Source organism: Etheostoma cragini, chromosome 24, assembly GCF_013103735.1.
Source record: "Etheostoma cragini isolate CJK2018 chromosome 24, CSU_Ecrag_1.0, whole genome shotgun sequence".
Lineage (NCBI taxonomy): Eukaryota > Metazoa > Chordata > Actinopteri > Perciformes > Percidae > Etheostoma > Etheostoma cragini.
In genome coordinates this window covers 8,863,523-8,880,196 of record NC_048430.1, presented here as the reverse complement: position 1 = coordinate 8,880,196, position 16,674 = coordinate 8,863,523, and the positions used below count along the sequence as shown (strand labels likewise).

The 16,674-nt window shown below is 41.7% G+C and overlaps 1 protein-coding gene across 1 annotated transcript in view; it reads right to left on the bottom strand.

Annotated features, from left to right (window-relative positions):
* The window catches only part of LOC117939433 (sodium/potassium-transporting ATPase subunit alpha-1), a 31,732-nt gene that overhangs the window by 14,070 nt on the left and 988 nt on the right, over window positions 1-16,674 (bottom strand). Inside the window, exons 2-7 of the mRNA XM_034864776.1 lie at window positions 6,221-6,334; window positions 5,553-5,612; window positions 2,244-2,345; window positions 1,937-2,038; window positions 666-779; window positions 189-323 (exon numbers count right to left, since the gene is read on the bottom strand). Coding sequence (XP_034720667.1) covers window positions 189-323; window positions 666-779; window positions 1,937-2,038; window positions 2,244-2,345; window positions 5,553-5,612; window positions 6,221-6,334 — 627 coding nt within the window. The remainder of the gene's footprint in view (window positions 1-188; window positions 324-665; window positions 780-1,936; window positions 2,039-2,243; window positions 2,346-5,552; window positions 5,613-6,220; window positions 6,335-16,674) is intronic.

The window sequence follows — 16,674 nt, the reverse complement described above, 5'->3', positions numbered from 1 at the left end:
GTACATGTTAAAGTATGAAAAAAAATTAAAAAAAATTCCAGTTTTTTCCCCCTCCCATAGTGTACTCGCGCCCCCCCGAGAGAGAGTCCGCGCCCCCCCGGGGGGGCGCGCCCCACCGGTTGAGAACCACTGCTCTAGGACATGGCTCCGGGACAGAAGAAAACAACGTGTGTCCACAGGTTACCCACCTTGCAGCCGTGGGCGGAGATGATTCGCAGATCGGCGGGGATCCTGTCCCCACCTTTCACCTCCACCAAATCTCCGACCACCACCTCCTCGGCGTTGATGTTCTTCTTCTCGCCGTCACGGACGACCAGGGCTTGCTACGAGACGAGACAACGGCGGGGACAGACACTTCAGTAAGACAAAGGAGAAAGAGACACTGGCCCGTTTTATTTTCTGCCTGTTTAAACAGCGTCTGCTTTCACATCCTGCATGATTTTCTTTTTAAATTAATAAAAAATGTTTTTATAATTAAACTCCAAACTACTTAACAGGCCTAATGAGATTCAGATGTCAAGAGGACTCTGTTGTTATCGTACTGCAAAGTAGAAAAGACCTTGAATTAACATAATAAATTAACAGGGTTTTTTTAAGAAGAAGTTTAAGTACAATGTTACAAACAATTTCATGATTACAAAACGGTCTTAAAATGTAAGGGGCACCTGTGGGACCAGGTTCTTGAAGGAGTCCATGATCTTGGAGCTTTTGGCCTCTTGGTAGTAGGAGAAGCAACCAGTGATGATGACGACAGCGGAAAGCACCACACCCAGATACAACTGTAAAAAGGTCAAAAATATTCACAGGGTGTTAGGGGGCTACGTCTAATGCATGTGAACAATATAGACCGTTAACAGATGAAGGCCATTACTTTACTTTGTGTATTGCAACATTTTTTCAATTTCAATTAGGAGCCAGCTACGAGGGATAGAGCGATTATTGGCCGTTGCCGTTTGTAGATTATCTTTAAATTGTAAGCTTTCTAAGTTAATTTATTAAAAAGCATGCTACTTTGGCTCCGCTACAGCTCTGTGTCCGTCTCTCTGCTTCAGCTTCACTCCCAACGCTATCCGACTCTCTTTTACTGGCTATTATGTTCAAAGTTTCTAATTCTTTAAATAATTGCTTAAAGCTGTAGTGCGTGGTTTCTGTCTCCCCCATGAGGAATTCTCAGCAACAACGACAAAACCGTCGGTGCGTCCACATGATACAAGCCTTCCGCGATCGCACGGGCGTTGGTTGATATAAAAAAGGTACGCACTAAAGTTCAAGAATTTCCGATTCAATTTCAATTCAATTTCATTTACATAGCGCTAAATCCCAACAACAACAAAAATCTCTTCGCGCTTTTTCATAAAGAGCAGGTCTCGCACGAATTTAAACAAAGGTTTTATGTTGGAGTTTGTAACCTTCCAAAATCTTCATTTAAATTTTCAGTTGCACTGTAAATGCATATCGGTTCTAAATATACGTTATTGGTTTCATAAATTACTAATAATCACTATCAGTCTTGAAAAAACCGTATCAGGCGATCCCTACCAGCTTCTAACAATGTCTAGATATTATTTCATGTTGTCAAACTGGCGTATGCTGAACCATAATCACCACCCAATGAAGAAATAATAGTTTTGATTACATTGGTGTTGGAAAACTATGAAGTAACTATAAGATATATAATAGATATATAAGAATAAAGTTGTTTCCTTATAATACCTACATATTGATACATTAATCACCATATTGTCAATTCCAAACCACCAACAGACTTCATAAAAAAAAAAACTTCATGAAACATACCCTCATTAAAAACTCAACATTGTATGAAATTGACCTCGGATGGCTCGTCATTTCTTGGGTTTTACAATAAGCTTTGATTACAGCATGCACCGTACTGACACATCAAGACACTACATGGACTACAAGGACATTTTCTTACATTATCATTAGCAGGCTCATCCTCCATTGCAGCCTGGATACCATAAGCCAGGAAACAGAGGAGGGCACCAGTCCACAGAAGCATGGAGAAACCCCCAAACATCTGAAGGAAAAACAACAGGAGTGACCTTTTAAGATAAAGACATTTGAGTAAGATGCTCCGATCTACCAGTTTATAAATTAGTAGATTGAGGCAATATTTCAACACTTATAGGAGCTGAAAAAGAAGCGTACGAAAGAGAACGTGCTCTCGGTCATGACAGTGACAGTCCTCCACCACCAAAACAGATGTTGAGCTGATGTTGTACCTGTTTGCAGAATTTCACCCACTCGGGGGTGGTGGGGGGAGGAGTGAGGGCATTGGGCCCATCACGAGCCAGAATCTCAGCAGCCTTGGCACAAGTCAAACCCTGATGCGAGAAGAAGATACCGATTCAGTTACAACAGCTGATAAAAGTTAGATTCCTGGCCAGATATTCCAAAATGTGTAAAGTGTTAACATGAATTTTTGTACCAGCCAACCACACATGTAAACACAAACTCACCGACACATATCTAAGTCAAGGGGTGGGGGTCTGTAGGTGCTACAAGTCGCAGTAGGGGTGCAAGATGTATCGACTCAATATCGTTATATCTCGCAGAAGTACGCAATATTTTGTTTCTTTTGTGGGCTGTGTGGCTTAGTTGTGTTTGATGTAGAGCCCGTTTTATGGGCCAGTTACTGTGCACATGTTAGTGCACGGGTCCGTTACACAACAAACCCTATGGAGCGTACTACGTGTGCATATTTCAGAGTGACAGAGTTACTGAAGAAATAGATAGAGACAACGAAATGGAACGAATCAGAGAAGAGAAAGATAAGTCGTGTCCTGTTCACTTCATTTATGTCTTATATAATATCCAACCAGTAAAACATGTCCTGTTCTATATTACATATTGTCCAACCAGTAAAACATGTCCTTTACTCTTTATTTATATACGATATACTGTCCAGCCAGTAAAACATGTCCGGTTCTGTGGACATGCTCCTTATTTATTTATTCATTCATGTTTGACCAGTCCAATATGACATTCCGTTGAAATACACCTTGTGTTGTAAGAAAGCTTATTATTGTTTATTTTGTTATGAATCTATTTTAATCCGTCTTCCCTGGGTTTAAAAATATCTAAATTTCTATAGATATCGCAATATTCATAATAGATATCGCAGTAACACATTGTGTCAATACCGTGCAACCTTATCGCCCGGCAACACAGCATCAACAGAATAAACAAGGCCATGTCATTCAGCGGGGTAGAAAACAAAAGGAGAAGAGGAAGAAGACAACAATGACAATAGAGAGAAAGGGAGGGGAGAAAAGTGAGGCAAATAAGAGCACATGAAATCAGGGCACAGGGACTTCTGCAGCTAATACATTATTCACACTTGCCACATACAGGGAGGGAGAGAGAGAGAGAGAGAGGGAGAGAGAGAGAGAGAGAGAGAGAGAGAGAGAGAGAGAGAGAGAGAGAGAGAGAGAGAAAGAGAGAGAGAGAGAGAGAGAGAGAGAGAGAGACTGATTAACTATTCTCCTTGATCTTTCCTGAGTGATCAGCCAGTTGGAGTGCGTGACTGCATATGGTGGGGGGGGGGGTTGGAGGCATGTCTTAAAGGCAGTCATGGATCCTGCATGCTGTAAACACACTTCAAGAATATGGGATAATTTTTTTAAATTCCCAAGCAAAACTTCTCAAGTGTCAAATTAAAAACACTAACTCAAGCAAATATTATTGTCACCTCAAAAGGAAAAAAACTTAAAAGTTGCAAAGAAACCATGTGTGTAGTCGTGAACTAGTGGTCTTTCATCCGTTTGAGCACGTCCTTTTATTTACGGTTCCCTCTGCTTCTTTCTTAATGAGCAGTCTTTTGCTCTCTCCGTCACAGTTGTAGCTCCCAGCTTTCTCGTCTGCGCTTCCAAAGTATTATGTACTGTACATTACTACCAGAGTGCCGGTTCAGTGCCTGCCTGCCGCGGGCGGCCCTGACATTTCAGTGCAGCTAACGTTAGCGATGATGGAGGACACAAACCACTCAAAACAGCTGATTCCTACAAGATTAATAAAGTGTAAGTATTGATTATATATATTGTATGTGATCTACGTTCCATGCATGGTTACTAGACGTTTGTTGTTTGGTTACTAACTAGTCAGTGACGTTAGCTAACTGCTAACGTTAAATGCTAGCAAAGCCAAGTAATGTTGGGGTACAGTAGCTACGTTACTGAGCTAATTTGTCATGGGAATCACATGTATATTATAAAAACAAAAGAACAATAGTTTACGACTACACAAGTGTTTTAAGTTTTAGCTTCCGAGGTGACAATTTCTTTTGTTTTTTGTGTGATACTTGAGAAGTGTTGCTTGGACTTAAAGACCCATAAAATAATCCCATAGAAGAACACACTGGACAGGAATTTCTAATGTGGTTTTTGAAACTTCGCTGTCAATATTTTATGAATATATTATACATGGGGATTATTCACTGTGAATATTTAAAAAGGTATACTATGAGATTTTAGAAAATATCTTCATTTGGTTTCTTGCTGAGATTTAGATAAGCTCGATACTGCGTCCATGTTTTTAAAAATATATTTGAAGCTACAGCCATCTTCAAGTCTGTAAGCTTAGCGCAAAGACTTGGAGCAGGTGAAACAGCTAGCCTGGCTCCGTCCAAATATAAGAAAATTCCCCTACCACCACCTTGAAGCTGAATTCTGCACCAAGGCGGAATTTTGGGAAAGAGACTTCAGATACAGTATTAGGGGACCACTAAGGTCTATACAAAAGAGACTTCAGATACAGTAGTAGGGGACCACTAAGGTCTATACAAAAGAGACTTCAGATACAGTATTAGGGGACCACTAAGGTCTATATAAAAGAGACTTCAGATACAGTATTAGGGGACCACATATCAAAGAGACTTCAGATACAGTATTAGGGGACCACTAAGGTCTATATAAGAGAGACTTCAGATACAGTATTGGGGACCACTAAGGTCTATATAAAAGAGACTTCAGATACAGTATTAGGGGACCACTAAGGTCAATATAAAAGAGACTTCAGATACAGTATTAGGGGACAACAAAGGTCTATATAAAAGAGACTTCAGATACAGTATTAGGGGACCACTAAGGTCTATATAAAAGAGACTCTAGATATAGTATTAGGGCATCCAAAAATCCAAAGAGCACCATGTCATGGGACCTTTAAGAAACACTGGGAGAGAAGAGCCTGTAGAGGCTGATCCCATCCTCAATGACATTCCCTTTATTCTGTGAGAGATATCTGCCCTCTTCAAACAGAGTTCTGTTTAATTCAGCTAAGCCACACTAATCATTCAGTCACTAACAATCAACTGACAGACTGAAGAGAAAAAATGACAGTTATTGGCAGCCAGTGTGCTGTCGATACTGGATATTTATGTGATCTCTGTGATTAGTGTGGACACTTTTGATGGGAATATTCTTTTCAAATTGACATTACAATGCCATCTTTGGAGACAAGAATGCTGGCTGTAAAAAAATCATTCAGACACACAGAAACATAATACAGCACACTTTCCTAGTTATCTCACTCACATTGTTGAGGTCTGTTCCATATTTGCGATTAAGTTCATCAAGGGTCAGCTTGTGATCATCCTGCAAGGACACAGAGAGAGAAAAGAAGGTGGCGTCAGTCCAGGGTCTATATCTGTGTGCATGTGTGTATCTATTACAGTGTGTGTGTGTGTGTGTGTGTGTGTGTGTGAGTGTGTGTGTTCAACATGGCCAAAGCCGGTGACATTTACAGCTCAGTATATGCTGACCTTTTATTTTTAAATAATTACCTCCCACAAGGTAGAGCTATGACAATGGAAGAGAAGCATTACTAGTTAAGGGAAAAGAATGAATGGATGAGGAGCCAACAAAAGACACATGGGATGGCACAAGAAAGTGAGGAGGAGGAGGAGAGGAAGAAAAGAAAAGGAAAGATTAAAGGACAATAAGTAGGAGGAAGAGCAGAAGGAATATGGTAGGTGAGCAACAAATGAGAGAGAAGAAGAGCATGAAATGAAATGAGGAGGGAAGGAGAAAGTGAAGGAGTGTATTTTCAGTTCTTGGGTGTGATTTTACATTAGAGAGAGACAGCAGGAAGAGGCAGGTGATGGGAGGAGAGGCAGGAGAAGTAAAACAGAATGGATGTGTTCATATTGGAAGCCGAAAACGGCAGAGAATGAGGGGGGGCAAAAAGAAGCGGAGACACTCACCATATCCACTTCCTTCTTCAGTTCGTCCATATCTTTCTCTTTCTTCTTCCCCTTCGCCTTCTTCTTGCTGCAATGCTCCGAGGTCGCAGCGAGCTCATACTGCTCGCGTCCTTCCTGGAAACACAACAACGGGAAAATAAAAATGAGAAACAGTGTTTAGTAAAATAATATGTAAGTAAAGTTAGTAAAACAACAGGTCCAGGGTCAGACATTTTTCTCACTTTCTCTTATTCCTGACTCTGATGGTGCTTAGTAGAGCACTGTAAATGTTGCATACCAGATATCATCCACACTGGCTATTCTACAGTATGATTATGGATACTGTTTTATCACTATGAGATTAAAGCCACAACGTACCCACAAGTCTCAATATCGACCATGGCTGTATTACAACCATAAACTGAGTAGTTTTAGGGTCCTGAAGATGTAAAATGACCAAGTTATTTGAAAGCAAAAATTAAGATATACTAACATAATTTTCCCTTAGCATGTCCCGACCAGTCACATTTATCCTACGAGTCACGACCATCGATTTAGATCAACTTTAGCACAACTTTACTGTGTAGCCACTTAAGTGACCGTGCATAGGCAAGATACTGACTCCTGCTGATGCGTGCTGCAACATGAGCACATCTGATGTTCGAGGACTCAAAGCGCCAGAAGACATTTTGTCACAGTGCATCTTTAGTCTGGTCTTAGTGCATGTGGGTCACACACAGAACCAGATATGAACAAATACACACAGCCAAGTCTAAAACAGAAAACAAATTAGGCCTAAATTGGGAGACAAACTGCACCAAACTTCAACAAAGAGTCCAACAGTCACATGCAGTTATGTTGTGAGATAAAGAGCACTGCTGGAGCAGCGGAGAGTGAAAACAAAGTCTTGGATCCTGGTTTTATGTACACCAGGGCCATCTGTCACTGCAAAAACAACTCTATGGGGATCCACTTTTTTTAGGATTTGCAAACTTTTGAAATACTTGTTTTACTGGCTACACAAGCTATACAGCTTTTGATAAACTACTCCCTTTTGTTTTAGTCCAACTTCATCATCCGATTATTAATTAGCCTCATGTCTTTAACATGTTCGTATGTATATTGATTTAATCCGGAGTAATCCATGTATCTTCCAAACCCGTGCTGATCACTTAGAGTGACACTTTGAGTTTGTGTACATCAACAATGTAACCATGTAGTTTCTGGTCAGTTGGAAGTAAGCCTGCACGATTAATCATTACATCGCAATCCCAATTCACGATTTAATTTTTAAACAATTTAATAATGGGTTTATTTTTAATCTTTTTAAATTTTACGAGCCTACTACTACTTTCTTCTGTGAGTTTTAGACACAGACTGTATAAAATAGGTTTAGAATGCGTTCCCTTCTCTTCATTGAGGCCTCTATGTTAACAGACTTGGGGTGATGTGCAATGTGTTGTAGGTGCCAAAAAAATACTCATACTTCATACTTTCCCCTGAATCGTGCAGGCCTAGTTGGACAATAAGTGCTTCTTTTTTTTTGCATGCGGAGACAGATATAGGCTGCAAGGCAGGGGTGAAAACTAAATTTACTTAGAAACATGTTTAGGTTTAAAACTGGATCTCACAGACACACAATTTAAGTTGTGAAAATAAGTGTAGATGAAATAAAGAAATGGTCCTAATTTGTGTGACTCTTCTTTTACTTGACATTCCCTATCACACCATCAGCGCTGGCAAAGAGTGACAGTCGGCCTCTCCTCTCTTTTGCATACATCCCCTCTTATCACCAGCGGCCACTGTGGCAGACAGAGCAACAAAGGCCCGAGCAAAGATTGTGTCTTAGACGGCTGTAAGCCAGACGGCGTGTGAGACAGCGTGACAGACAGAAGGTGACAAAGGACCAGGGACAGAAAACATGTTGAAGTGGAATTTGAAAAGCCAAAGAGATTCAACAACTTAGCAAAAGGGAGTGCACCCAATATAAAAGTAAATCACGGGGCAGTAAACAACGTAACGACTTCTATCATCTCTTAGCCAACCCAAAATAACTCGCCAAGTCAGTGTGTCAGCAAACGTCTCCATCCTGCCCGCTGTCTTGCTGCAAGTGTAATCAGGTGAGTTGCCAGGAGATAGTATGAGCCTACACTTGATATATAGACCTATTTATAGAGATTTATCGGCCTGGACACGTACACAGGGGAGTAGCACAAACTAATTCTGGGCCCCTGTAGAAGGCATTTTCTATGTGCCCCTCTATTAGCTATTCAATCAATAAACCGTATACATGATACATTAATCTAGCATATTTGTGGGTGACGCTCCTGGTCGTACGTGTGTGTGTGTGTGTGTGTGTTAATCACAGCAAGGGAGAGAAAGTTAAGCCTGTATGTGTTTCAGGTAGGTAACGCGAGAGCGAAGCCTACATCGATTAGCGGTTAAGGCTCATCTATAATTCAGCTCTGTACAAGTATCAGAGGTGTTAGCATGTTAGCAGGGAGGGAGGCTTCTGAAAGACTACAAACGAGCCATTTGTCTGCATGCAGCACCAACGTGTGATGTAGCCATTTTGAAACTCTTTCGAGAACACTATATTTGACACAAAATGACCCAAGTGTGGCTCCCCCACAGCGGTATGACCACATATGGACATATCAGTCATGGAAATATGCTAACCAATATTGTTTCTCTACTGCATTAGCCTGTTAAAGTTTCCCAGGGAGTCAGTAGAGCAGAGTGTGTGATCCTAGCACATGTTGTTATTGTAGCTCGAGCCCCCTGGCCGGCTAAGCTGGGAAAACACGAAGCCTGGTTCTGGATCACTGTGGCCACATCTTAGCCTCTGGACCCCCGCGGGCCCCCAGAGGCCATCTGGCTCAAGGCAAATCATTCACGCGGACTTCATTTCCAACAGACATGACAGAAGTACTAGTGGTCTGTTTGAGCCTCATTCAAATACTAAGATATTAGATTTATAGTTTCCTGGTTAATTTAAAGCGCCCATGTTATGCTCATTTCCAGGTTCATAATTGTATTTTGAGGTTGTACCAAAATAGGTTTACATGGTTTTATTTACAAAAATCACCATTTTTTTGTTGCACTGCACATTGTTCACTGTGTGTGTTTAGGTTTCTGTGTTAGCTACACGTATGCTATCTTTGTTGGGAGTCGCACATGCTCGGTAGCTAGGTAAGATCCCATCAGCTAGATAACTTTTTTACAACTTTGGTCATTGCAAGGCAGGATTAGCTGTTGTTCTCCGTAGCTCTTTTAGAGATTATGGTGAACTAGTGTGTTTTGTAGCAGTGTTTTGCTTTTGAGAACGAGCTAGCATGCTAATGCTACCATATGCTAGCATTAGCCACCTCATAGCGGATAGTTACATAGAAAATGGTTTTGAACACCCAAAATCCCAGAAAAAGTGATTTTCTTTTCATAACATGGGCCCTTTAAAGTATCTGAATATAATAAATGTTGTCGAATCCAGATTTCATTTTATAATACCTTTGATATAGTGGTAGATATTTAAAGATTTGAAAGCATTCAGCCGTGAAATTAAAAAAATAAAAATACTTCCTGTCTGACCTTTTTGTAGACTATTCAATTCAATTCAATTTTATTTATAGTATCAATTCATAACAAGAGTTATCTCAAGACACTTTACAGATAGACCACACTCCATAATTTACAAGGACCCAACAGTTCTAGTAGTCTCCTCCAGAGCAAGCAACAGTGCAAAAGTGGCGAGGAAAAACTTCCTTTAAGGCAGAAACCTCGGACAGACCCAGGCTCTTGGTAGGCGGTGTCTGACGACCGGTTGGGGTTAGAATGGCTACACCATCAATCGAAAAAATACTAATAAATGAAAATTAAAGATGAAAAAAAACTAAAAAATAATAAGTGTTTTTGTACAATAGACTTTAAATTCATATCTTAAGTTTGTATTTTCATACATTGTATTTACCAGAACTTTAATATATTAAATTTTCCTTTGTTCTGTTGTGACAAATTATCATCATATTAGTTAGTAAGAAATCATAAATAATTAAAAATTACTGTATTGTTATAATTTTCTGTGGGCCGATTTATTTAGCGGACCAAATAACCAAATATTTTTATCGTATCAGCCTTAAAAATCCTTAAATCCTCAAAGTTTGGCTGTATTTTAAACTGTGGGGCTGTGTTCTGAAAGCTGCGACCATGTTAAACCCGCAGTTGTTCACATCTGATAAACAGTGAAGTGAGAGTCTTCCTGCATCTGGCTTTCACATTTCCTTTAAGAGAACTAAGAACTGAGAAGTCAAGATAGTTGTGACCAGATCACACATACACCCTTATCTATGCTCGCGCAGACCACGCCCCGCCACTGACAGTTGTCTTCATTCTGTTGTCTTTATTCTTATGAATATGTGTAGTTTGGCGAGTGCAGATACGCATGTGGGGCCCTCATGGGGGAGTCCCAATTGATCAGTTTCTCTCTGAAGTTCACTCGTCACACTTTCAAATAAACTACCATCCTCCTCTTCCAGTGCATAGATGAATATACCTACCCCAAACCACTTCCTGGTGTAGTTTTGTGACAGATACAGCCATTAATGGTATTACTGAGATGAGACACTATCATGTTGGTCTTGTACAGCATCATAGTCCATATTCACTTCTGATGTTGATTTGGCAAAATGAGTACACAGATCAAATACCAGCCACTTACAGTATATGAGGCTACAATGATGCTTTCTATGCCCAATGCTGTTATAATTCAACTACAATTCACAGATATAAATTAGTCCGTGCTACAGGAAGTTCCTGCAGTAGAGACTATTACTACCAATAGTGTCACCGCTAAATGTTTGCATGCTATTTGCCACATTTGGAGCATCGCATTATAAGTGACGTTTTTTTTCATTTTTTTTAAGAAAATCCTTTTTGCTATTCACATTCATGAATCGATTCAATCTATACGGATTCAAAAATTAATTCATTTTTTTTTTAAAGAAACACATTTTTTGGTTTTGTAAAGGAATGTATACCATCACACGGAAAAAGTAACTACATTTACATACTGTGAATTAATCTATATCAAATGCGACATTTTTCTGAATGGTGCACCCGTGCTGTTTGGTATGAACCTGATGTGTTTGTGATTTGTCAAAGGGAAATAGCGTGAGAAGAGGACATGGAAACCCAAACGGAAAGATGCCGTACAGCAAAGAGATGGCGTGGTGGAGAAGCATTTGCTCCAATGAGAAAACACACACTAACCTTATCCCTCACCCTAACCCTAACCATCCAACCTAAATGCCTAACCTTATCCCTCACCCTAACCCTAACCTGACTCTAACCCTACTCCTAAAACCAAGTCTTATTCCTCAAAAAGCCCTTTAACATTAAGGGGACCAGCATTTTGTCGCCACAAAGCTGTCAGGTCCCCCCCTAAGTATACTGTATTCACAGTTTTTGGTCCCCATAAATGTAGTTAAACATGGCGCGCGCACACACACACACACACACACACACACACACACACACACACACACACACACACACACACACACACACACACACACACACACACACACACACACACACACACACACACACACACACACACACACACACACACACACACACACACACACACACACACACCCCTTTGAACAACTTCTATAAAATCGGCTTCAAAAAAACAAAGGCTCAGAAATCTTTTCATGTGACTGTTAAGGCCACAGGCATGTGGTCCACTTTATCTCACCAACACCGCATTTACTCCAGCCTTTATGGGGACGTGTGAGAATTTCAAAATGTCTTCAGAACACAGACTGAAAGGCCTCGTTTAGTGAAGTTGAGTGCAGTGGCGTTATTGATTCGGATTCAGCCGAGCAGTGTGAAGCAACCTGTAACAGTTGCCAATTGAACTCATATATCTCAGTCAGGAAAAGTAATTAAAAGTTATTTGGAACTTTTTTTGTGAAAATTGAGGAGAGAATAAGAGACGACAAACTGAAAAAAAAAACAGTTGGAGAAAAGCTAGGGCTTGTGGGAGAAGGCGGAAAAAAACACCGCAGTTTTTTTCTCGCCTGAGGGAAACGCAACCTACTGGCTCTAACAAACTCCTGAAGCGTGAGCTCGGTCGAGCGGTCGCATATTTTAAAGCACACACACTCTTTTTTCAGACTTGAATTCCTACGACTGTCCTTCCTAGTGCCAGGGTCTTTTGCCAGATACACAAGCTGCTCATTCATCTCTCTCTCTTTCTCTCCCTCTCTCTGGTTGCTACCAGCAACTATTGCCACACCTCTTCAGATATGTGAATGGCCAGAGTCAAGTCTTGTACAACCTCCCCCGTCTCTTTCTTTCTCCCTCCAACTTCCCCCTCTCCTCCCCCGATTACCCTTTCATTTCCTCCAAACTACCCCTTTTTTCTGTTCAAAACAGTGAAAAGAAAGTTTGTAGATTTACACACGGCCGTGTTTAACACTCCCTTCACGTCCTTTGCAACTTTCAGTTTTCTTCCAGCAGAACAAAAGTGAATGAATGAATGAATGAATGAATGAATCAATGCCTTTCCTTGTTACAAACCTTCCTATTGCCAAGGTGACACACACCACTGACATGAACAATGCCACCATCAACTTCCAGTGCTTCTTGTTTGCCGTGTGAATGTGGTGTTATTGACTCAGTTTGCCACTGTACAGTGGTTAACTAACTGCCTACTGAAATCTGCACAAAACCAGTTAAAAATGTAAAAAGAGTTTACATTTCTTGGCACTTTAGTCTTTGCTAACCTACAATGGGAAAGCAACGTTTCTAAACTTGTCCAGTTGCAATCCTGTTCAATATGGCATCCTGCTGCTGATCCTGAAGTGGCTCTTAAAGGTCCCATGATATGAACATGTCACTTTATGAGGTTTTTTAACATTAATATGAGTTCCCCCAGCCTGCCTTTGGTCCCCCAGTGGCTAGAAATGGTGATAGGTGTAAACCGAGCCCTGGGTGTCCTGCTCTGTCTTTGAGAAAATGAAAGCTCAGATGGGCCGATCTGGAATCTTGCTCCTTATGAGGTCACAAGGGGCAAGGTTACCTCCCTTTCTCAGCTTTGCTCGCCCAGATAATTTGGCCCACCCATGAGAGAGAGACATCATGGCTTTAAAACGAGCAAAGTGGCAGTTGGTCAAGGCCCCCCCCCCCCCCCCACCCACACACACACCTTGCGCCCCCCCCCTCTCCTCCTCAATACACAAACTTAGAAATGACACATACTAAGAGCAGCTCATTGTGGGACTGGCTCTATTGGCTGGAAATCTGCACCAAGTAATGTAAGAGCTCTGAGGTGATCTGGACTAGAATGAATGAATGAACCAGTAAATCAATGGCTTTTTTTCCCCACTTCCAGAGCTTAGCCACACCTCCGTGACATTAACTGGCCAAGACACCATAGCTACAAGTTGCATCATTTCCTCAAGAGGGGGGGAGCTGAATGTGTCCCACATTTTTATCTTTAACATTCAAACTTCCTGGGTTTTCATGTCATAGTCACATGAACCATCCCCGCAGGGATCCAGACTACAGTACTTGAGACCTGGATTATGACGTGGCTTTCTTCTGGCATGGAGAATGTCATGACTCCTCATCGATGCGGGGACGGAGGCAGAGCAACAGGGTGCTCTGCAGTCCGTTATATTTAATGTTCCACTTTCGCAGAGCAACAGCCTCGCAGTGGAAGTTCAAAGAGATACAGAAAACAAATCCGACGGCTCAAGCTGCTTAGCCAAACAGAGGCGAGGACGGAGAGAGAGAGAGAGAGAGAGAGATGACATGTAAAAGAATAGGAGAAAGAGAGGAAGTGGGGAGGAAAAAAAGAGGGAAAGAAAAGACATAAGAGAAACAGCAAACGATAGATGAAACCAAAGTACAACGAGGCAAAAGGGATTTACAGGGGAAAAGAGAGGGATATGGAGTGAGTGTGAAAAAGAGAGAAAGAGGGAGAGAGGGAGTATGGTGCGCTCTGTCACAGACAAGGGGTGGCGTGTGACAAAAGCCCCGGTCAATACAGAATGACTGCCAAGCGGAAAGAATGTTAAATCCTCAGAGAGAGAGAGGGACAGAGAGATGGAAAACAGGTATAAACAGAAAGAACAAGAGGGGAAACAGACTGTAAAGAATGGAAGTGAAGGTATAGTGGGGGGGCCTCTCCGGCTGCGATGAGAGCGGCCGACGGCTGACATGCTGGGTCAGCTCCCACGGAGAATAAGAACCGGCAGAATCCTCACCCGGAGATCGGAAGGTCGGTTTTACGGTCGAGTGTTGCCATCTGTGGCCGCTAGAGAGACAGATCCACTGTTGAGGAATGTCCCTTTTTCCCCATAAAGAAATTTAAAGTTGATTTGCTACATGGTCTGATTGAAGCCCGTGTATTTTATTTATTTGATTTAAATCCTCAGCTTACGCCAACTTTTCCATAGACAGATTCATATATCATTTAACTTACCTTTAAAACGGGACCCCCCCCCCCCCCCCCCCATAGAGACATGTATGTACCGGTTTTCACTCTCCCAGTCACCTAAAAGACAGCCGACCAACCAAGTGTTCTTCTTTTTTCCCGTCTAACGGAACATCCTTATCCCAAAATGCCAAAATCTTCATATCTACGAAGATAAAAAAGACAGAAGTACAAGAATTCTTTTTTTGGGGGGGGGGATGAAATCTATCTTGCTGCATGCTGACTTTATGTTTCAGCCAGATAGGGAGAAAAAAAAGACGAGAATATGATATCTAATGTTCATTTCAGGACTCCTATGACTCTGACAGCTGTGTCATGGTTCCTGCTCTGCATCGCTGCCCACTTAGCTAGGACAGGTTTATAGCTTACACATTTTAAATCTCCTAAACCTCTATTTAGTCAGAAAAGGGAAATCTACTAAAACGCAGACACATATCTTTATTTATCTGCCGCCCCCCCCCCCCCATTTCCACGGGCTCCCTTGATTTAAAGCTCAATCATTGGAGTAACTGATTAATATTGCTCTTTAGAAATGGAATGTTTTCAGCCCCACCCAGCGTCTTCTCTCCCTCCTCCTCTCTATCATGTTTGGGAGTCAAGTTGCTCAACGGTGGCAATGCGGCAACTGGTGTCTCTTGGCTCCCCTAATACCCCCCCCCGCCACTCCCTCTCTGAAGCAATCAATCCCTCCTCTCGCTCCTCTCATCTAACTAGCTTTTTTCCTGTGTGTTGCACTGTGCTGCCGATGTGATAAGAAAACAATGAACAGCACCAAAAGGGAATCTTTTTTGAAATGGGGGGGGGGGGGGGAATCTACTCATACCTGTGCTCCTCACTGCCCTGATTCTTCTCCATTACATCAAAACAACTTCTCGTCCTCCCCCTCCACCTCTCTCTACTCGCACCAGGAAGGCTCTGTAGTGGCGAGCATCTCTTCCAAGTCTTTGCTATTCGCCTGTGCCAGCGCTGAATGTATTGGAGGAGAGGAGAGAAGAGGAGGAATGGAGGGTGGAGGAAAGGAGGGGAGACGCAGTGGGGAAATGGAGGGAGGTTGGATGGGGGCAGGGCACGGCTTTCATCACATATGGGGAGGAAAAGAAATTCAGCAACAGCCAAGAAGCCAAGAGAGAGCGAGCAAAGGGTTTCAGAAATGTAAAATTAGCGTCATGGAGAAAAGGAGGAAGGAGAGAAACTGAATGAGCCATTCGGCTGTATCATCTCCCGCCAGATCTCTCTCAGTCCATTTTGCTCCCTTTCACTCCATCCATCCAACTCTCCATCCCTTGAAGGCTGAATCTATAATGAGTGAAGCTGTTGGCGCAGCATGGCAGGGTGTGGCGACGACTGATTTTTAACACAACAGGGTTCGATTTCATCTCATACAATTCAAATATGTGGAAAAACTGAACAATAACAGAACGGCCGCTGGTAAATCTAATTAGGCTAAAGTCATTCTTCTTTTAAAATAACAGCCTATAAAGGATGCCGCTTGCCAAAATGTCATACTCTGCGGAAATATTGGTACCTTACAATAAAGTAACAAGACAAAAAAGGCACTATAATGAAAGATTTTGCAACACAAACCACCGAAAACCCTCTTACTAAGATTGAAAGCTCACATTAATACAATGTTTAACAACAACTTTCAGACTACTGTTATGTGATATGACAAAAATCAATAATTGGGCAGTTATGGATTGCTGCAAGTGTGTGCAAATTTAATTTTGGAGCTTGGAAAGCAGCAACGATGATCAGAAATTCCCCTTTTTATGTGAAAACTAGGACAACTTTAATGCTGTTTACTAGAAGGCGATGTCTTCTTCTTTCTTTTTTTTATTTGCATCATACAAACATATGTCAACCTAAAAAGCATTCACACTCCAGGCCACTCTCCCCTACAAGGTGTGCACATCTGACTTAAGGGATAAGTTGGAGATAACTGGCCACAGAGCTTCAAGTCTCCCAGTAAAAG